The 22,656-nt window shown below is 46.1% G+C and overlaps 1 protein-coding gene across 1 annotated transcript in view; it reads right to left on the minus strand.

The window, feature by feature from the left end:
- Window positions 1-700: 700 nt before the first annotated feature.
- CLSTN2 (calsyntenin 2) overlaps window positions 701-22,656 on the minus strand; it is a 639,705-nt gene continuing 617,749 nt past the window's right edge. Inside the window, exons 11-17 of the mRNA XM_039462018.2 lie at window positions 21,023-21,171; window positions 18,858-19,075; window positions 15,431-15,601; window positions 14,788-14,933; window positions 14,543-14,666; window positions 13,599-13,783; window positions 701-11,927 (exon numbers count right to left, since the gene is read on the minus strand). Coding sequence (XP_039317952.2) covers window positions 11,727-11,927; window positions 13,599-13,783; window positions 14,543-14,666; window positions 14,788-14,933; window positions 15,431-15,601; window positions 18,858-19,075; window positions 21,023-21,171 — 1,194 coding nt within the window. The 3' untranslated portion in view covers window positions 701-11,726. The remainder of the gene's footprint in view (window positions 11,928-13,598; window positions 13,784-14,542; window positions 14,667-14,787; window positions 14,934-15,430; window positions 15,602-18,857; window positions 19,076-21,022; window positions 21,172-22,656) is intronic.

The following is a 22,656-nucleotide window of genomic DNA, read 5'->3' on the forward strand; positions in this document are numbered from 1 at the left end:
ACCCCAACACTTCCAAGAGTACTGTGAATTTTCCCTACTCCCCTGAGGAATTCAAGCAAAGGATAGGGCTTAACCCTTGGGTTGGTCCAAGACAAAGGCCGCAGTAACCACAGCTTGCAGAATCCTAGGGAAGTGCTCTGGATCTCTGCCAGCTCTGGATGGTGAAGGGAGCCCATCTTCAGTGGGCTTTAGGGGAAGGGGGAGTCCAGGGGTGCATCCAGGTGTTAGGGCAGGCCAGCAGGTCGAGGGTCTGCTGGAGGAGCAGAAGGGAGCAGAAGAGGAAGGAGGAAAGAGACAGGGAAGTGTCCAATTCTATTGCCTTCCTGCAGGGCCCCTGACTCCTCTGAGTCTCATCTTTTCCACGTTTATTAGTGAGAACAACCTACCTCGGGGGTTAAGAGCATACACGTAGAGCTGCTGCACTTTGTAAGTGCCGAATAAATGCCCAGTGTTATAAGGATCATCTTTGCATCGGTCTCCAATAACTGTGCTGCCAAATTTGGCTCTGGGAGTAACAAAGTTCCCTGACTGAAGCCAGATAGGGGCCACCTTGCCATGTCCCTGGCTTCACATCCCGCCCCTCTCTCTTCCCCAAGCATGGATTTAGGACAGAGCCCCAAAGAATATTGATGCAGCCAGAGCAGTGCTTGGTATCTCACCTTATCAAGTAGTCTGAACAATAAAACTCTCAGAGGTCATCTTTACTGTGAAATTCTAATATCATATTTATTCACCAATTCACAGAAAGTGTCATAATGACCACCAACATGAATCAGTTTGTAGGCATTTACAAGCCACAGCTGAAAATAAAAATCTGTCTGTGTTGAATAGGCATTTAACAAATTACTTGAAAACTGCAAGAATCATAACTGTTATAAATTTAAAGTTTGTGGTTCAAACATGGGTAAGATCACAGTCATGGGGAGAAGCCCAACAGATTCCCGTGATGGTTCTTATTTTCTTCCTATATCTTTATATACATAGAGACTCTCAGTGCCCCTCACTCTGTGTCAGTGTGAATTGGATGTGACAGCTCAATTAGGCCTGAGAGAGGATTCTGAGAAAAGGAGTGGGAAGGGGAAAGGGCATTTTCTCTGGTCCTCTGTGGCTGGGCAACCTTGTCCACTGAGAAGACAATGCGCTTTTGTGAAATTAGATTCAATTTGCTATAAATTCATACAGTCCTAATGAGATATTCTGAAGTCCGCATTGTTTCACACTCACACACAATAGTATATTTATCAAATAAACACATCTCCTAGGCTAAAAAGATTCCTTCTTTGAGGCAGCTTGAAGAGCTCAGAAGTCTGATTCATGTCAGGTACACGCTGGTCCACCCCTGGAGGCAAAGCCATCCACTGCGGGAGACACCGGCCAGACCGGCTCTAACGGCCTAGGCAGTAGCAGTGATTGAAGGTGATTCTGCAAGACCAGGCTGCTCCCCCTCCTCTCTCTGCTCTGTCAGCACCACAGAGACTCTGGAGGAGAGAAAATGGGCCCCTCTCTCTCAGGCCTTTCCCACACACACATTGAAGTTGAGCAGCTGAGAATAAACAGTGTCCGAGGCTTCTAAATGGTGGTGGCAGCTCCCGACAAGGGAGAAGGGAAAGGCTGAGAGAAGAAATTATTAGACTCTTCGGACTGGCTGAACCCAGAACTTTTACATTTGGTGACGAAGTCATGCCTGGAGGTGACAAATTCAACAGCATTTTATGAAGTATTTGGGCAATGGTGTAGACAAGAGTAGATACAAGCTATAGCTTTAGACAGTGGTAGAGAGAAGCTACAACTTTAGCTTGTAGAAACAGCAGTGGGGGTTCTGCAGACCTACTGTGTGCAGCATTCCCTCATTCTCACTACTAGGGAGCCAGACCCTGTGTCTGCGGCCAGCTGAATAGGGCCTGGAATCTGTGGATTCACAGAGGCTTCTCCTCAGCTGAGAGGGACTGCGGCTGATGTGTTTCTCTGTGGCTCATTCAATTTGGGGTATGGTCATACTAGCGAGTCTCTGTGACGTAGTGACAAGCTGGGTCTTCAATCTCCAAATGTTTACCAAACTCCTACTAGGTGCCAAGCACTGTTCCCACTGCTTTGAGAGCTAATGGCAAACAACAACAAGAAAAACATGTAACATCCCAACCAGTGCTTCTAAGGATTTGAAATATGTTGGGACTTCTGACCTTTGACATTCTTCTTATTCCTGTATCATAGATACATATATGGCTTTGGGGCGTGTGTCTATATATGCACACATATACGCACACACACACATATATAATCGGCTGTCTGTAGCCTACTTATCTCTGCTAATTTATATTTAGTACTCAGTTTTTCCAAATACCCCTAGCAAATCATTCTGACTCTCTTCCTTACCAACATTATAATATCCCTGCCAATAACATAACAAACCCAGCTCCAACACCTACAGATTTCTTTGAGAGCAAACAACTTCTACATGCAACTTCTTTTCTAAACTCACCAACTCGTTTTCTTCCGCCTCCTGACCATCCTGTCCAGTTCAGGGCATCAACAACTGTTTCTGGAAGCCACTGAGGTCAGGCTTGATGCAATCAGGTAGATTGATTCCTCATGGCTAGTTCAATTAAGAACTGGTCACCTTCAAAAAGCTCTGACTTTGGAAGCAATTGAATTGACTGCCTCTGTGGTCACATGGCCAGACTTACCGCAAAGTTTTTGCAAAGTTGAATGCATCTTTAAATACAGAGCAATGCTTTGGCTTTCTAGGGGAGGGGGTTGCTCCTGGCACTGTCACTCCTGCCCACTCTCCTGTTTCCTCTGCAACTATGAGTCACTTTTCCCCTCAATATCTCCTGTCTTACTTTTTGAGTGATCAGCCCTGACTTTCAAATCTAACTTTTTGGTTCCCCGGCCAACCTGCCAAAAAACAAAACCAAAACCAAAAACCCTTTGGCTATAACTGTGAGTTGCCCCTCTACCTGCACCACCCTTCCAAACCACCTGAAGTTTGAGGTTTGGCTAGCGAACATGAGCAGACCTCTTTTGAATCCCACACGGCAGCCACGGCACTTGCAGCCATGTAGAAGAGCTGGAGGTGGGTGGTCATGGGCTCTGGAGGTGGGTGTTCCATATTGGCCAGGACAAATGCACTTTTGCTTATGGGAATGGATGAGTACATTATATTCACATCCGTTACCCATAGGCAAGGCCCTCTCACAGAGGCTCTTATGAATCCTTCTGAAGGGCAGATGCTGCCTCCTCATCCCTTTGCCTGCTGTTTCTGCAGAGGTGCTAGAGTCTGCAGCTGAGACCTGTGGGTTGATTGTTTCTGCACACAGACAAACTGTGGGCTCATTTCTCTGGTAGCTGCTTCTGCTGGGGAAAAAGACCCAATGTCTGTCCCATTTCTGTTCGGAAACGCGTGGTAAAAAGGGTCCAGGTAACAGATGCATTTTCATTTCAAGATAAAAGCAAACAGACACTAAGGCTAACAAGTTTCTGTTGTCTGTGATTCATGCACACTGTCTGCATTTTGGCTCTTCTCAAATCTGTTGCCCTCTTTTCATTAGTCTACTGGGAACTGAGCTTCATGTTGATGAATCTCCTCTGCATTAAATCTGATATAAGGAACTGGAGAGTGGTACAGGGCCGGGTCATTCACAAATGAGGGCTTTTTCTCAGTCGGGATGCTGCCCCTGACCTCGAGAGTGGATGAGCAGGCCTCACCAGGCTCATCTACCCCTGCTCCTGTTTCCTCCCATGCGCATGCTCTGTTCACTGCACTTCCATCCTTTGTCGATCTGATCTTAAAAATGTCCTTGACTTGCTAACCAAGAAGGAAAATGGAGGAGGCTTTCTTCCTTGGGGCATCTTAATTTTTCAGACCCAGTCCCTTCAGTGAGGTCACTTGATCTCAATTCAACATTCGTGGCACACATGTCGTGGGCCAGGTGCAGTGCTAGGCCCTGGTGGTGCCGCAATCGCTAAGCTGGTAGTCTGCTTGCCTGGAGGAGGTGGCCGTATTAGCAGAGGCAGCAATAGTTGGGGATCCATACTAATCTTGCACAGCCATGTTTTCCAAGGTCCTGGTTAGGCACCACATCATTCAACTGCATGTTCTCCTGGGGGCGGCAGGGTCCTGCCTCTGGGAAGGTGTTGCCTCAGTGATTGAGAGGTACTAGCTCCTTTCTTCTCCCTAGAAACAGGGGTGTCTTTGGGCCATTCAGGAGGACTCTGGAAAGACCGCTGAGGCTGAGCACGAGAGTCTGGGTTCTTTAGAACTCAACAGATGGTGTTAGTTTTCCTAGGCCACGTGTCCAGCCACTTTTAGACTGTTCCTCCGTCCTTCCACCCCAAAGCCCAGGGACCTAGCCCTCTGACTCCCCATCTCAAAAACCCTCATATGACGAGACTTCACCTCATAGGAGGAGTCAGTTAGGTGCAAATGACAAAGTACCAGTGAGTTCCTTTCAAAGGTCTGCAGACCTTCACAGAGTTTAAGCCGTAAATCAGTACTTGCTGGGCCTCGGGAAAGGGGAATTGGTGAATCCTGGCAGCCTTGCAGACCTTAGAAATTAAAGGGCTCAGATTCCAATTGTAGATGAGGCTATAGGTTTGTTTTTGGATTTTTGTTTTCCTTTTAGTAACATCCCGAATAAGTCACTGTCATTCTGAGGAAGGCCATCCATTCCCCCAAGCAATTCAGTGTTTGAATCGTGATGCTGCATGCCCCAGTCTCATTACAAACAGAGCAGTGCTGCGGCAACCTGGCAGTGTCCTTACATGACCCCTTCCACTCTCGGCTGGGCCCTGGGTGGCTCCACCGGCATACGGGCTGTGTAGGAAGCAGTTCTTTTAGTGACCAGGGTCACTGCTGCAGTTTCAGTGTTTCTTCACAAAATGTGGCCCTTGAAGAGGCTGTTCATCTTACAGAAACTTGGCAGGTGGCCTTCCTAGGGATGAGTGACCTCATGACACCCTCTCCTGGGCAGTCTTTCTCTCTAGGATAGAAGGGGCAGACAGACAGGAATTGTCTCATGCCCGAGGGGAGGTGAGGGATGGGGACTAGGACAAAGGTTTCTTGAACCCGCTGCTGCAGTGAGTAACAAGTGGAGCCAGAAGGCCCGGGTGGGGCTTTGGGATGGTCTGCTTTAGCACCCTCACTACACCAGTAATTGATTTCACCTTGTTAGTTAACAGTTAGTTCCTCGCAGTGCCAGCTCAAGACATCTCCTCATCCTCTGCATCAGTGATTCTCAAACTTGAGTGCATATCAGAAAGCTCCTTAACTCACAGAATGCCTGCCTCCAGAGCTGTTCATTCAGTAGCTCTGGGGTGGAGCCCAAGAATATGCATGTCTCACATGTTCTCAGGTGATGCAGCTGGTCCAGGGAACCCCTTCTCCTCTGCACCAAGAGTAAGCCCTCCACAGGTGTCGTGGAGGTGGGCCTCCTTAGGTCTGCAGCTCTGATGTGGGGCCTCAGGAGGGCTCCCTTGCATCAGTTTGGCTTGTGCCTTTTGAGACTTGGCTCTTGCTGGCCCCTCTACCTGCATCACCCTTCCTAAATTTCCAAGTCTACCCGGCTGCTTTTTATACTTAAGGACTTCCTCTGGCCTATTTTCTCTGAATCTCAGCTGTCAGCCCTGTTATTTCTGCCCAGTGGGCAGGGTGACTGGCTTTCATCTATAAGTGAACTGTGTCAGCCTTGATTAGAATTGAGGAACATTCAGGGAAACATTGCCCACTTCCCAGGAAAACTCCTCAGTCTCCCTCAGTGATGCGTGTCAGGGCCCCCAGAATAACACCTGCCATCTGACTTAGGGTGGGTAGCTGCCAAAGCAAGTTACCCTGCCTCCCTAACACCAAACTTTTGTCTCCAAAGTCCTGACTGCTCGTGCACGGCCTCCAACACCACAAAGGGACATCCCAACAGCTCACACCGCCAAGAGCTTCTCGTGGTCAGTGCGACGTGCCTTGTTCATCCTCCCTTCCCCGGTTGCTGGCACAGGGCCTGGCCCATCACGGGTGGCCAGTGTAGGTCTGCTGAATTACGCTGAATGTAGCTGCAAACAGACTCCCATCTGTTAACTGCCTGCCCACAGGGAAAGTCTGATTGCTTTCTGGGGTGCTGCTGGAGGTGACTTCTCCTGCCTCCTTTTGTCTCCCTGGGATGGAGGGAAGTCTGGCTCCTAATCCACAGCCCCTGTAAAAAGTCAACTCACCTTTTCCAGATGGCACCGAAAGGGAAACTAGAGCATGATCTACGGAGCAGGTACCAAATACGTTTATAAAGTAAGGGAAATAAAGACAGGAAATGAGGGTGCTGGAGTAGACTTCAAAACTTTCATTGCTGATCTCCTTTGCCTGCAGCTGGACGGTGGGAAGTTGTTAGGTGGAAATTAAATTGTGCCAAGGGCTTTTGCTTGTCAGCCTCAATAAATGTCTGATATAGATGCAGAATCCCGTACCATTCATAGCCTGCCAGAGTACATTGCAGAAGGCTTTGGGGATCCCCCAGAGGCCTAAACATTATCTTATCTAAAAATCATCTACTTTTCACTGGCAAATTCTTTCAAAGAATTAAACCTACTTCCCTACTTTTTTATAAAAACTCTTTGGCTAATTTAAATGGGGGAATGATTTAAAAAGAAGTCCTCTTTTTTTTTTTTTTCCTTCTTGCTGATTTTGAGTCACAGAACCAAGAAGATTGCTAATTTTGAAGTGTGCTGGGTCAAGCTTTCTACTGATGCTGCTGCTATTGATTTAAACAGTCACAAGTCTTTAGGATCATTTTTAGAGCAATGGCAAGAACAGGGCTGAAATGACAATCAGTCTGAGATAATGAACACTCCTGCTCAGCGATCATTATGGGCTGAGCTGTGCTGGGAAGGCACTGAGCCTGGGGACCTAACACTTGCCTCCATGGAGTTAGCACTCAGTAACTAGACAGCCACCTCGATGCAAGGCTTTCAACTCTTGTGGAATAGCTGTCTGAGTTTGTCAATTCAGCAAATAACAAGCGTTTTGTTTGTTTGTTTTTTGTTTTTCCCCTGGAACATGGGCTTTTAAAACAGCTTAATTAAGAACTATGGCGTTTTCCTGTTGTTCAGTTTGGAGGCAAAGACTACTGGGTAGTCGGTGAGAGGACAATAGCAGTTGGCCCTCTCCTCGGGAGCGGAAGGCTGCCTTCCACGCGTGTATGGGAGAGGTTGGCAAACTACGGCCTTGGGCCAAATCTAGCTTGGGCCAAATCTAGTATGACCTCTGGGCTGAGAAAGGTTTTTATATTTTTAAATTATTAAAAATATGAATGAAAAGGGTGAAAAAATGACACAAAAATTATCTAAATTCAAATTGCCTGCCTTTTTAGTGTTTTTAAGTAGTTTTATTGGAACCTAAAGTTTAATGGAACATTCATTTGTATGTATTATCTGTGGCTGTTTTCATGCTATAATAGCAGAGCTGAGTACAGTCACCCCTCAGTATCTGTGGGCGATTTGTTCCAGAACTCCCCTTGGATACCAAAATCCACAGATGCTCAATTCCCTTATATAGAATGCATAGTATTTGCATATACATATGCATATCTTCCTGTGTCCTTCAGATCATCTCTAGGTTACTTATAATTCCTAATACAATGTAAATGCTATGTAAACGCTGTTACACTGTGTTGTTCAAGGACTAATAATGAAAAAAAGTCTATAAATGTTCAGGTCAGTTGTAACTACCCATTTTTTCCCAAATACTTTGATTCAAGGTAAGTTGAATCCATGGATTTGGGAACCTCAGATATGGAGGGCCGACTATACTTGTGACAGATACCATATGGCTCACAAAGACCCCAATATTTACTATTTGGCTCTTTACAGATAAAGTTTGGTGACACCTGACATACAGGAATGGGGGACATTGCTTCCCACTACCTCCAGCCCTCTTACTGGATTATCCGTGTGTACACGGATAATAAGGTGTGGCCCTTATTAAATGCAAAGATGTTGGTCTAAATCCTGCTTGATAGGATGATTGAAAATTCAAGAAAGTGGTAATGAGGGATGGGTGTGGTGGCTCATACCTGTAATCCTAGCATTTTGGGAAGCCGAGGAGGGTGGATCACCTGAGGTTAGGAATTTGAGACCAGCCTGGGCAACATGGTGAAAACCCATCTCTACTAAGAATACAAAAATTAGCAGGGCATGGTAGTGGGTGCCTGTCATCCCAACTACTTGGGAGACTGAGGCAAGAGAATCACTTAAACTGGGAGGCAGGCGTTACAGTGAGCCCAGATTGCGCCACTGTACTCCAGCCTGGGCAACAGAGCAGCAAGACTCCGAGTCAAAAAAAAAAAAAAACCAACCAACCAACAAACAAAAGAAAGTGGTAATGAAAAGATTTCACTGAAATCACATTCTTGGTATTTAGATGAATTTGGGCCTTGGTTAGGCCTACAGCATTTGATCGAATGTATGATAACTATTTAGTACTTTTTAAGGCAGGCCACCATCTAGCTGATTGCTTTCCTCCACTGAAGTAACTCATTCTGCACTGGGATTTAACAACTCTAATCTTCTCCTCCATGTCATCTAAATCACCTGATAGTTTTAGCCTGTTTTCAAGCTCAGGAAGGCAGAATCTGGTTGTCCACTTGACAAGACAAGCAATGAACTGGGCTGTGGCCAAACCAGTCAGCAGTTCGTCCTGGACATGAGCCTGCATCCGCCTGGCTGCAAAATACCTGAGTGAGAGGTCACAGGGTGTCTAGGCCTTCAAGGGTTTTGGTTCCTGGATGCCAGCATATGGAGGCTGGAAAATGCCAGACTGATAAATGACACTTTTGTCTTGGGATCACAATATCTGGGGAGGACAAGCCACATTAGCCTGCTTACCTGGATACCTTCCAAAGCCTCTGTTACTGCGCTATAACCACTCCCATCTTGTTCTCACCCATGGTGAGGAGGAGAGCATTGAAAATATGTCCAATGCCTGCTGACCCAGTGGATTCATTCAAGTGCCTGATCTTTGGAGCTGACGTGCAGAGAATGACCTCTCATGGTCCGAGTTAAGGGAAACAACTGATTGTTTCTGTCACCACTGTTTCTCTGTAAATAAGTCCACTAACCAAATGCTTCCTCTAATTATTCATCTTTCCTGCCCTCGCCACAGGCCACTTTTACTTGCTACCCACCTTGCCCCACCCAAAAAAAAAAAAAAAAAAAAAAAACTGAAAACATACAAAGATTTCCCCTAACAGCACTCTCAACTATGAATAAGGCAGACACCCGGAGGGCATGAGGAACACTTTCCCTACCCACCCAGACTGAAAAGACCGAGCAAAATTCTCACAAACACTAGACTTAAATATTTAAAATCAACATCGAATTCCAAAGGAATTGGTTTTGAACATAGGAAGTGTTCTTTTTGCTGCCACGATTCAGGGAGAATTCAGCAGCTCCTAAATGCCCAAATAAAGAATTAAAAAAAAAAAATTTAAGTGGGACTGTGAAAACTAATCAGTCCTACAGCTTTTCTCCTTGTGGATGTGCAGACACAGCCTAACAGAAAAGGGCTATTTGGTTGGGAGAATTCATAGGAGAAATGTTTACTTCCATCCAATGAATATAAAACCCTAACTTCTTCCAGTGTTTTTCCCTAAGAAGGGAAAAATAAGAGCGCTGGTTAAGTTTGTGACCATGTCTTTGTTCTCCTATGACTTCTCCTCTCCCTTTCTCTTTCTATGCATTTGTCTCTTGTGTAGTTTCTAGGTCTGCTCATTTCCCCTCTGCAAATATAAAGTCCTCTGTTGGGGAGGAGCTTATCCTATTCAGCTTTTCTTTTTCTCACAGCTGTTGGTAGAATGCTTAGCACATAGTAGGTATGCAGCAGTGTCTACTAGTTGCATAACTATAAGTAGAATGCTGGACGAGGAGTGGAAGTTGGGGAGTCTGGTCTTGTCTATACTTTTGAATGACTCTGAGCAAAACATTGAACCGCCAAGCGTCGGTTTAGTCATCACAAAAATGTGTCTAACAACAGATGTCTCAGTTACTTCACAGGATTGTGAGGTCCAAAGGAAGGAACAGATGCAAAAACATTTTAGGAGGTGGGAAAAGCTGCACCAGGTCGTTCTCATGAATCAGAAAGTTGAAAAGGCCTGCCATGGGTCCTCACTGGGTGGAGGTCAGACTGGAGGACGTTGGCGGTAGTCTCCTTAAGCTGTTTTGATGACACAAGAAGCTGAGATTCTGAACTTGTTTTTGAAGATGAATGCCACTTAACTTGGGACCAGCTCTATGCCTGTGCCAAACCAATTGGTGTGAGCTTGGGGAGGAGTGGGAGGATGGGGACAGATCGTACACACTGATGACACAGAGGAACCTGAGACATTTGAAACAAACATGTTCTCAGAGCTTCGTGGAAATTCTATCACAGCCCTAATTCTTGCCTGCTATTCTCTCGGCCACAAAAGATCACGGACCAGTTACTATAGAAACAATTCTCTTCACAGGGTGTGCATGTTAGGATGGAGATGAAAAAGATTTCCTTAGCAAAAAAAGAAAGAAATGAGGTTTTCAGATACATTTGCCCTCTATCCCAAGTGTTCCTCTGCTTATGAGTAGAAGAAAGAAGAAGCTGCTTGATTGCAAATATGCTTCTAATTCCTTGCAATTAAATTTCAAACTTTCGTCTTAGACTCAGTGGAGCTTGTGCGTTTCGAATACATCCAGAGAGCGTGTATTTTCTCAAGTTGGAAAATAGTGTAAAACAGAAGATAAGGGACGATGAGGCTGAGTGGTGAGAGCCTTGCCAACCTCAGGGTCCCCTCTGTCCTGGGGGAGCCCAGCCACCCCCACCCAGCCCACCAGGAAGCCTACCTGTGATCTCATCAGCATTTCCTTCTGTTTCATGGCTCTAGGATTGTGGTAATTGTCACCTGGAGCAGTGCCTGTGTGGAATGCCTCCCAGAGCCTGTGGTTCTGTGTAGTGAGTGTCCCTGGCAGGGCAACTGCATGGTTGCAGCAAGTGCCCAGGCAGCCAGGTTCAGATAGCTCTTATTGGGGATCAGGCCCTCCTGTGGCCAAGGACCTATTCTTGGCTTAGGACTTTTCCTATAAGCTTATGTGGCCTCAGAAAGAAGGAAAGGGAAAGGTTCTCCAAGCTGAGGAATGAGAGAGAGAGAGAGAGAGAGAGAGAGAGAGAACGAGCGAGAGAATGTGTGTACCTTCCCCTGTAAACTTAGTTCTGCCCCTACAAGAACTTTCCTTGAAACTGCTAAGCGCTAAGACCTTAGGTGTGTGAAGTTCAACCACCCTCCTTGTATAAAGTAACCTGGAGTAAGCATAGGAGGACCTGCTGGTCTGTGTGGAGGAGACGCACAGTGAGTTAGAGCCCCAGGGCCTTGGGGACTCTGAGCCTGGGGAGATGAGTGACACAAAGGTGGACCTCTTTCCTGCAGAAAAAAGCAAAGGCAGACTCTGCAGACAGGTAGACAGGATGCTGGGGGGCATAGGGCAGAAGTGGAGTCTAAGGGACAAAGTCTACCCTGAAGTCCCCACTGATGGCCATGCTGGGCTTCTTGGAACTTCCCTATGGGACACAGGGAGTGCCCAAGGCTTAAAGGGTGGGCTCCAGGAAGATGGAGAAGGCCTTCCCAGACATGTCACAGACATCAGAGGTGAGGTAAGATAGACATGGGCATACACTGGGTCAGGGTTTACAAAAGGGACACGTGGGCCAGGCAGACCCCTAGACACTAGTAGGGGAGGGTGGAGTCATCCCACTCCAGCTGGGCTTGCCTGGCTCCACTCTGCCCATGTCTGCCTCTGCCCATCCCTTCCTCCTCCTCCTCCTCTTCGCTGTCATCAGAGCCACTGCTGGAGCTCATGTCTTCCTCTGCTTCTTCTTCCTCTTCTCCCTCAGTCTCGTCTTCCCCATGCCCTGGTCCTGCATGTTTCTGGATATCAGGGAGAGAAAGGAAATGCTCATGAGGGGCTGAGCAAAGCCCACTTTGGAGCTTATGTTTCTCCATCGATTGAGGAAACATTTAGGGCCCCTTGGAATTTCTTCTCTGGTTGCTAAACTCCTCAGCCTGCAGGCAGACTTCCTGGAAGGGAAGTCTTTTGGTAAAAAGGAAACTAGAATATTCAAAGCAAAAGCCTGAAATAGCAGCAAATTCCAAGGCATGAACTCAAGGTAGACTATTGTGTATAAATCATGGGCTGGACATTTAAGCCAATCCTATCCATCATTTACTAAATGTTTCAGTTATTTCAGGAGCCTATTTAAATGGAGTTGTCCAAGCCTTAAGTGTTTGCTTCTCAATTTGCTTCTCAGTGAGAGAAAAGAGAGCTTGTGTCTCTTTTCCAACTGTGCATGCAGTGTCCCTGGGAGCAGAAGGTCTTCTAAGCAAAGACTCAGGTATGCATGCCCTCAAAAATGTTCCTTCGGAAAGGACAAATGTCTTGGTCATCACTTTCCAGTCCAAATCCTCCCACCCCCATCCAACTTTCGGATGATTCCAGCAAAATTTTATTTCTGAACATTGCCATCCTGAAGGCTTTTCCTATTCAAGCTCATAGACTTTTGACATCACAAGGTTGGCCTTGTTAGGCACAGTCTTGCCCTGTCCTCAGACTGCTCCAGATATAGTGGTCTTGTTTTCCACACACAAAGCTCACCTCTCCAAAGGTGGAGATGCTGGAGTCTCTATGGCACTGAGCTCAGCACTGTACCTATAGTACATGCTTGGAGAAACTGAGCCACATTAGCACACTGGCTTTGAAATTGGAGTGTGAGGCCAACTGAGGTGGAAACTGGGGACCAGGCTGGGGTGATCATCTTCCCCTGCCTTTTCTAAGTGTGTGTCTACCATCACCCAGGACCCATGGGCAAAGGGTGTGATGTAGAGGACTTCCCTTGACACTCATGGATAAATTCTGGGTGCTGTTGGGTAACTGAAGAGATAGGGATTTGAGAATGAAACAACCTTGAATTTGACTATTGGCTGTGTTAATTTGAGTATGTTACTTCTCCTTTCTTAGTTGGTTTCCACCTTGGCAAATGAAAATGATGACTTCTATTTTATAGGTTGTCGGAAGATTCAATGAGGTGGTATATATAGAGCATCCTATACAGCATCTGGCAAATGGGGGCTCAATAAATGGCAGGCATTGCTGCTATATTTTTGATTTAATCTGTTCTGAGCCTTTGAGTGAACTCTTTAGACAGTATGGAGCAAAGCCATCTAATTTTCACTGTTAGTTAATCAAAACTTCAATACTGAGTCCCTTGGTGTTAATCAGCTCTTAGCTAAATACTATGGGGGAAGCAAGGCATAGCCATCTCATGCTGTTTGCTTGCTTTAACAAATATTTCTGGTTCTGTTTGTGGAGTAAGAGCAAGTGATACATGGTAAATCAGACAATGTAGTTGGTGGGAGGGTATGGTCTGTTCAGGCTGAAAGGGCTAGAGGAGCTCAGAGAGAGGGAGAATCAGTGGAGCTGGACTAGATGGGGCAGGGCTTCCAGAAGGAGGGGACATGGACCAGCTTTAAGCATAGGAAGGGTTGAGCTGGGTGGAGGGAGAAGCACCCCACCCGGAACTCCCAGCCCTGTGTGAGGATCACCTCCATGGGGTTGACTGTGATAGTCAGCGCAGAATCATCCCAATCCATCTCAGAGTCCTTGGCAGCCTCAGTCTCCTGGATGAAGTGCTGGTGGGCAATCCGGACCCGGTACACACCCATGGCCACGACAAACACAAGCATGCACACGGAGATGATGATGACCACCGTGGCAATACTTGGAACCACTGGAACAAGGAAGGAACTCGCATGACATGTTGAACAAAGGCCTAGCTCAGTCTTGTGATGGAGCATGAACAAAACAACCATGCATAGGATAAAGTCTGCCCTACCACTTCCCAGCTGTGGAACTCCAGAGCAGCACCTTACCTTGTCTGAGCTTCCCTTTCATCTCCTCTATAATGGACATAACAAATCCTATCTTAGGGGTAATTGCTAGGTGTAAATTAAATAATCTGTGTTTCCACATAAGTGCAGTATAGGTGCTCATTAAATGCAAATTATCTTTTATTCCTGGCTTTACCCTTCAACTTATAAAGAAACTTTCACAGAGCCAGGCACTGTAGAGTTTAGTAGAAACAGATACAAGTGCCCACCAGATGGTAACACAATATGGCAAGTGCTCAAACAGAAATTTGGGCAGGGGACTTTGCAATATGGTACATACGTGTGTGTGAGTGTGTGTAAAGGGCTCATGGAAAGCTTAATGCAGGACATGATTTTGAGTTGGGCCTGAAATTTTGTCCCAGCCCTTCGTACCGACGACCTCCACTATTGTGTGTGTTGTGTAACTTTTTGTTAACTTATTGACTGTCTAGTAGGAGTGTGAGTGCCTCAGAGGGAGGACACATTTTCTCCATTGCTGGGCTCCCTCCCTCAGTTCTGGGCACCTATGGTTGCTACAATGTAACTGCCTGTTTAGTGAATACTCTTGAGGCACAATGACTACCTCATGTCCCGAGGGGCCCTCCTGTCGGGAGCCCTACCTGAACTGCGCTGGATGCTACTCCAGGACTCAGGATGATGGACAGACTGGAGGAAGGGAGGCTGCACAATCAGGTGGTTGACATGCTCCTTATCTGAGACTCTGTCTTCATGGAGGACGCTGACCTGGGAAGAGCGGGAGAGGTGCTATTGACCAGGAGTGGCAGGTGGGTCAGTTACAGCAGTTCTGAATGACTAAGGGACTGGGTGAGCCTTGGCTTCCCTAACAATGGCAAGACCCACTCACCTCCAAGTTGAACTCATTGCTAGTATAGCGCCCATTGAGTTCTGAGCACTTGATCCGGAAACGCCGGGCCTCCAGGGAAGCCGGACGCCAGTTGCGGTAGCGGATGTGATGCAGCACCTGCTCGTAGCGGCTCATGGAGCCCACACCTGTGCCAACAGACCACGTGTGTCATCAGAAGACAGAGGAGGAGGAGGAAGAGAAGAAGGAGACAGGGTGGGGCTTGTGGTACAAGACCTTGTGGGTCTTGTAAATTTGTTGAGGATAAGAGGTCAAGCGATTTTGAGCAGACAATGTGTAGAAGGAGCCAAAATGACACCGATGCATAGGCTTTCCATACAGACTGCTTCAGTCTGCTAGAAGTTTCTGTGACATTTGCTGAGATCAAACATTGTAAGAAAATGCATCCATCTAGCTTCTACAGAAGAATTCCCCAGAAGTGGGAATGTGGGGCCAGTCCCCAAGACGCTGGAGTAACTCGCCAAAGGAGGGTCTAGAAATCCATGCTTGAGGCCAAGGATTTCCAACTGATGGTCCCTGGGGGTTCACAGTGCTCCTTCACAGGTGCAGTCTCACTCGTGCCTCCCTGGATAAGGACATTCTAAGAGGACACCCTTGGGGCAAAGGGGGCTGAGTGTGGCCTTACCGTAGATGGAGTAGCCTGCAGTAGAATTAGTGGCGTCCAGGTGTCGTTGGTGGAGCTCACTGTGGTTGAGCTCCAAGCACTCCTGCCTTGGGTCCAAGTCCCCTCCGATGACCAAAATGTCACAGAAATCTAAGTTATGAAGCATTTCCTCTAAGACTTCTGATTTGGGCACTGTAGAAAGACAGACATGGGAAGTGTAGGCATGAGGAACAGCTCAGAAAACAGCCCTTGCTAATCATCTTCCTCCTCTGCTATTGCTCCCCAGGTTAAGGCTCGGTCAGGAGCAGTGTCTGTGTGATCCCAAATACTACGTCCACTGCTCAGATGTCCAGGCGGCCCTGAGGTTGCGTAGCATGAATTAGTGGGAAGAGCATGAATACTGTAGCCAAAAGATGTGATTTGAATACCAGCTCTGTCTCTGAGGAGCTCATAGTGTTAGAGGAACTACCGACCACTGAATTTCTTCATCTGTCAGGAAGGCAAGGTCTTGAGATGATTGACAACAGTGTCTAAAGCACACTGTAGGTGCTCAATAAGCAACAGCCCTCATTTGGGTAGAGACAAGTAGCCTTCCACCATGCTCTCATAGCTTTCTCCCTGTAGCCATAGTGAGTCTGTCCCCCTGACCACCTGAGGTTCTGAAGGACGGAAGCACTGTCTTTTTATGACTGAATCCTTAGTGGCTAACCCAGGAACAATCATGGAGTAGTCACTACTACACCTTGCTCAAATAGAGCTGAATCATTAATTAATAGTCAATTAAGTCAATGTGACATAACTAATAATCCATACTTGTTAAATTAATCTAATTAATTAAGGTGCTCCCAGGGGAGCACATTAGCAAGTTGGTCAGTCAGGTTGTCCTTGCCTGATCGTATGACTCTGAATTTCCCAAAGAAATGTCTGAGTGTTTGAATGCAGGGCAGAGTTTGGCAGTCTCAAATTAAAATTCCATCTGAAGAAGGTGATTGGTATTTATGAAGCGTGTGCTATGTGCCAGGCACTTTGCAAATATAATCCTAATAGACACTAAAGGGACACTATTATTATCCCCGTCTTACTGATGATAGGCTAGTTGTCTTCAAGTGGTTTTGATCTTGCACTTTTATTGCAAAATTTGTGAAGAGAGATAATTTAAATACGTATGCTTATTTATAAAGTATACTAAATATACTTTGTTATAAAACATTTATTAAAATAGAAATTTAAGAAAGGATTCACTAAAGATGGCTTATTTTAAATAATTATCTTTTGAGTTTTTGAATGATACCAAAAATATTTTTGTTCTCACTAGATATATATTATTATAAATAATTTCTTTATCTTAATTTTGAAATGCTTGTCAATCACAGTGGTTTTGTGTATAATCAGCAAATTCTAAAAGCACAATCATACACTTCAGAGAAGGTCTATAATTAGCAATACTGTATGTGCATCTCTATTTCAGATGGCCTTCTCAAGGTTTCCGGTTTTTTTTGCTGGCTTCTTGTCAGATCTGGTCATACTGTCCTTGTTCCTACCTCCCACTGTGGCTGCCCGAGAGCTCCGTGAGGTAGGAAATGTGTCACAGAGTGTGTCACAGCTGCCATTTTCTCATGGTTCTCTCTCGTTGTGGGTATTATCTTCCATCTGCAGTTTCCTTGATTCCCACTGTGTGGAAGGGAATGTGCTTCGTCCAGGGACCCAGAGGCAAATCAGCCATGGTCGAGCCCTCGGGGTCTCCTGGTCTGGTTTAATAAACAGGAAATCACCACCAAGGGCTAAAAAATGTGTGCTGAGGGAAGCACCAGCAGTTGGGAGTGTCATAATGGTGGTGGTGGGAGCCGCCTTGGGGAGGTGCTGAAGGCAGAGATGTTTGCCAGGAATCAAAAGATAGAGAAGGAAAGGGACTTTCCATCCAGAGAGCAGAGCGAAGGTGTGAAGTAACACAGAGTTGACGAAGGTGTGTGTCTGTGTGTGCGCGTGCGCCCGTGTTGGGGGAATCTCCTGTCTTTGGTATTGAGAGCATAAAGAGCATCTCAGTGGGGGCAGCAGTTGATGTTGGAGCCAGTGGCAATGGTGGCAAATGCCATTATCCTCCTTGTCTGAGACACCCTTAATAATGACCATTCCAACAACAATAGGAGTAAAAATTTAAGGGCACTAATAATAGCTCTTGGACACTTGGCTATGTGCCTGCCTGTACCTCTCATAAACAGAAGGTGAAATGTGAACCCAGATAATTGTTCTTCCCTACATTTCCTGTATGCTGGTGTCAGATGTAGCAATCCAGACACACTTGGTCATGACCTGCAACCACTGAGGTCAGAGACTCATTTCTTTCCATCTGATTTTAGCCACAAATGAGAAGAGGGGAAGAGGAACGACCACACAACCTAGTGCACGTTGGCCTGTAACCAGGAAACTGTTCTGCATGGACAGGTGGTAAAATATCTATTTTTTATGAGCTAAGAAGGGCTATCTCTTGAGTGCCCCATTCACTAGGGACCCAGGGTGGTTTAAGGCGATGGGTAATTAGGATGATTATAACAGCAGCTCTTCAGGAACTGAGGACCACAGGCAGCAGCACATCATTAGCAGTGGCCTTTGGAAGGGGGAGGGGAGAGTTGAAAATACTCTCTTGGAAGAGGCAGCAGAGGACAGTTCTCAAATTTATATTTCCCCTATAGACTTGGATCCCCCGGAGTAACAAAGGTTTTCCTCCCTCCCTTGCTCATTTCCTGGTTTCCCTCCTTCCCTTCCCCTCCCCTCCCCCCAGCATATACTGTAGCTTTCAGTAACTGTTTCTCTTTGGTAGATAATTCACATTACTCCTCTTTCGCTGAAAAACCTTCCCGATCATGAAGTTGTCGCAAATAACAACTTAAAAGTTTCCTGAGAACTTAGAGTAATGTTGCTGAATGAGACCTAACTTCTATGGTGTATATATTAAGATGCAGCTATATTTTTTCTTTATGTATCTTCAGCTTTTCTTCCAATTATCAGAATAATACATGCCCACTATAGAACATTTCTGCAATTGCAGAAAGGGAAGGGAAGCAGAAACAAATGTGGCTCTCATCATGCTTCTCAGAGAATAACGCTGTTAGCATAGGGTATGTGTCCTTCTTGGCATTTTTTTTTTTTCTTAAATGGTTGAGATCATTCTCTGTGTAGGTACTATGTAACTTTGTGTCTTGCATTTTTTCACTTATCGTTTAGTATAAATGCCTTCCCTCCAACCTCATATCCCTCATTGCTAAACCATCCATTCCCTTCTTACTCATTTGGTTTGTTTATATGTTTGTGTTTTGCTATATTACACTTCCATGTGCACATTTGTGCCATGTATACATTACACAAACAATGCTGTTGTTCTGAAGTATGAGTTCACATGGCTGTAAAAAATTAAGATCCACCCTTCCCACAACCTCAAATGCACCAGTACCTGTGGTTTTCATGTCTCTGGGGGCCTCAGTTTTGGCAAAGGTGCTCACAATCTTGAGATCAGGGAAGAGGGTCACTCCCCTGGCACTTTCAAACTGGGCGGCAGGTCTCCAGAAGTGGTCCGTGCCCCGGAGGGTGATCTGGGGCTCGACAGCCTGCAGGACCATCACATAGGCATCCACCTCGGGGATACTGATGCATACATCTTCCCCAAAGCACCTGGGAAAACAGCCTCAGTTATGGCACTGATGAGCAAACAAACCATGTGTCATACAGCCAGGAACCAAGGGTTGCCACCTCCAGTTCTTAACAAGGCAGAGTCTCTGAGGATGTCAGCAGGCATTCAAACTTAAAGCCACCTTATAATCAAAACCACTAGTGATCTAGGGACTTCAAGGATTGGCTCCTGAGAGAAATGGGAATTTTCTGTATGAGCAACATGTAACCATGAAACCTTCCGTTATCCCTTAACAAAGTAATTAATGGCCACATTAATTAGATAGTAACTGCTTGTTATGTGCTTTAGTATTTGATAAGCAAATTGTTGTCTAACTGGGGGGTTACAGCCATCTTACTAATTGAGACCCCAGGGCTAAACTCTCCTGCCTCAACTTACATGATATGTCTGTATGTAGATGTCAGAAAAGTGTGCCTTTTCTAGGTGTGAGAGCAAACTGCTATTGTAATCACTGTCCTTTCTCCTGATCCACCACCACACAGTCATCTGGGAGGCAGAAATGGTGTGGCCACAAGAGAGAGGCCTGAGGCGGGCAAGGATCCGTGGCCTGGCCCTGCCACTCCTGGGCTGGGTAAATGTGAAGAAGGCACTCGACTCTTGTGAAGCTCAGTTTCTTCATCTATACAATAAGAATAACAATAATTGTCCTACAGTAACCATAGAAATGCAGACATATATAGAAAACAAGCTGACCAAAGCCTGCAGCATGGTTTCAGCTCGGTAAACGCTGGTTGATTTGACCTTCTTGTCAGACCTCACGGGGGCACTATGTCATTGGCCCTTGCCCCTGGTCATCTAGAGGTAGGCTATAGTGGGGGACCCCAGGGTCAGACAGATGCTCTGGGAGTGCTGGGTGGCCTTCAGCTGGTGGCAGCCATCATCTTACATGCCTTGGGAAAGTTCCCGAGGAAAGGGTATTCTGGGTAGATTCCAGGCTGAGCTACTCCATCCTCTTCCTCTTCTATGGGTGGGTAAAATGTGGGAGTTTTGGTGGCCACCACCTCCTCCCAGTTTTCTCCTGCTTCTGCCAGGTGAACCCCGCAGCACCCCCTACCTTTCTTCAGTTTGCAGAAGCCTCGTCTCAGAGCAGGACACAGGCCAGTCTGTTCTCTCGTCTTCACTCTAATGTGGTGCCGACCTGGAGGTACCTGTTCCCTACCCGCAAGCCTGTAGGGGTGGAGCACTCCTCCACTGTTCTAGAACTACTGAATGTAACTACCATCTGTGGGCTCTATACTGGTGCCTGTCCCAGGATCCATGTGGCAGTCAGCAGACCCATCTTCCCAGTCTTGTTCCTCTCTTTCTGAGTCCCTTTCCTGACTGGGCGACAAAGGACTGCACTTCCACCTTCCGGGAGTTTTCCTAGGATCCCTCACCTAGCAGCCCTTCAAGGCAGAGGCTGTGGCTGAGAAGTGATTTGATAGGCCAGGGAGTGAGTGATCCAAAGGCTTCAGTGTCTTCGAATTTAACTCTGATCCCTGGAAACAGGAACCATGCCTCCTGTTTTTCTGGCATACCTATGGGATTTAGGAACTCTAACATAGCTGCGCTGGTTAACTTAATTCAATTTAATAAACATTTGTCAAGCACTTCCTATGTACCAGGCACTGTGCCCTTAAATCAGAACACTTCAGTCCCACACCCAGATCACTTCAAATTCCCAGCTCTCAGAATTTATAGAAAGCAGTACCATCTAGGCATTAGATAAGATACAGAATATAATAGAGAAAGGCAGATTCAAGGTGGTAAAGCATCAGAACATCTTGCTTAAGAAGAAAACAAGAACGCAGATCCATTGAGGCATCCCCATAGGAATAGCAGAAGTTGAGGGCAGCTGAAGAAAGACAAATCCTATTTTGCAAGGGAACATTCCTAAGGGACCAACCCTGCTGCCTCAGTTGGTCCCAAGCTGAGCAGCATCCACTCACTGGACTTTGGAGGAGACTTTGAGGCGCCGCACACCCGCCGTCGGGAACTGCCTGGAGTTCATGTAGGACACTTTCTGGAGAGCACGGTTAATGTTCCCAATGTCATCACCTTCCATCACCAGGATGGACTGCGAGGGGTTAAAGTGATACTGGAAGACAAAAGTGAGCATCGTGGTAGAGAATGGTCAGTGATATACATGGTTTCATGGGAGCTCTTCCTGTCTATACAGGGCATCAGAGGTCACAACAAACACCTCCAGAGCATCTGCCAGTGATGCAGTTGTGTGCACAAATGATAGTGTTTAAACTCTCAAGCACCTCCTGCTACTCTGTGTTGGGCTTTGGCCTCTTCTATGAGGTCTTTCCAGGGACTCTGCCTGGTCATACCGGCCTGAGCCATTGGATCGAATATTGAAAACCCAGCCATGGTGCTCTCACAGCCCAGCCCTTGGTGAACAGTGGCCCATGCTCTGTGGTAGCCGGTGGTCTGGACCACTCAGCACTTGGGTGTTGACTCCTTTTGTTGTCTTTGTCTTTGACCTTGAACTGCTCCCCAAATTCATCTTGTACTCCTGACCCAGCCCTCATCTTCTTAGCTTCTAACCTTCAAGCTCATTTTTCAGTTAACGGCTTGCTTTCTCTCTCAGATCTCGTTTTTTGCTTTTCAAGTGCTAAACTTGAGTTGTACTCACCTGCTGCCTACACATCTGCCAGCAGCCCTGGGTTGGTTATCTATCCATTCTATCCTGAGTCCCTGGTATCCCACATTTACCAAAGGCACATAGCGGCAATTCTCTCCACTGAGTCACTTGGGTACTCAAGCTGGATATAGACTCTTGCCCTCTCCATATCCCCAAGGCAGTTACTTCTCTGAATGAGGCAGGGAAAACCGCCCTTGTACTGCCCCGAATTACTGACTTTGATATACTTCTGAGCAAGAATTATTAGGAAATGGTATCAATGAAATATCAGAAACATATCTGTGAATAGATAATATATTCACGTTTCAAATGTACATATGTGTCAGGTGAAAAGTATCCGTCTTGTTTCTACCTCCCATCCACCCAATTTCCACAGTCCCATCCCATAAGTCCCCACTGTTACTTTAGTTTCATAGTGGCAAACTGCATTGTTGTTCACAATTCATCGTTTCCCCTCCCATGGGAGACTTAGACATGTCTGCCTTATTGTTCATAGGCTTGACTGTATGACTTATGGAACCCTTCCCTGCAGGATATATGTTTTTGCCCTGTTGCACTCAGCAGTGGTCATGTTACTTGCTTGGTCAACTAAATGTGGGCACAAATATTATTTGGTTGACACTCTATGGAAGATTTAATAACCAGTTCATTGTATGCTGCATCCGTTTCTCTCTACCATGAAACTGGCAACATTCCTTTAGGGGCTGGTCCAGCGGCCAGCATCTCACAGTGAGGGAGGTATGGATCAGAGCTGCAGCCTGTCTATAATGGACATGAAGCATGAGCAATAAATAAAATTTTGCTCTATAAGCCACTGAGATATTAAATAATTTGTTACTGTAGCATACATAGCTTATCCTGACAGTTAAACTCAAGCATTCTTATATATATATATATATATATATATATAATCAGTGAATATAGATTTCCATT

Source organism: Saimiri boliviensis, chromosome 9 (genome assembly GCF_048565385.1).
Source record: "Saimiri boliviensis isolate mSaiBol1 chromosome 9, mSaiBol1.pri, whole genome shotgun sequence".
In the NCBI taxonomy this organism is placed as follows: domain Eukaryota; kingdom Metazoa; phylum Chordata; class Mammalia; order Primates; family Cebidae; genus Saimiri; species Saimiri boliviensis.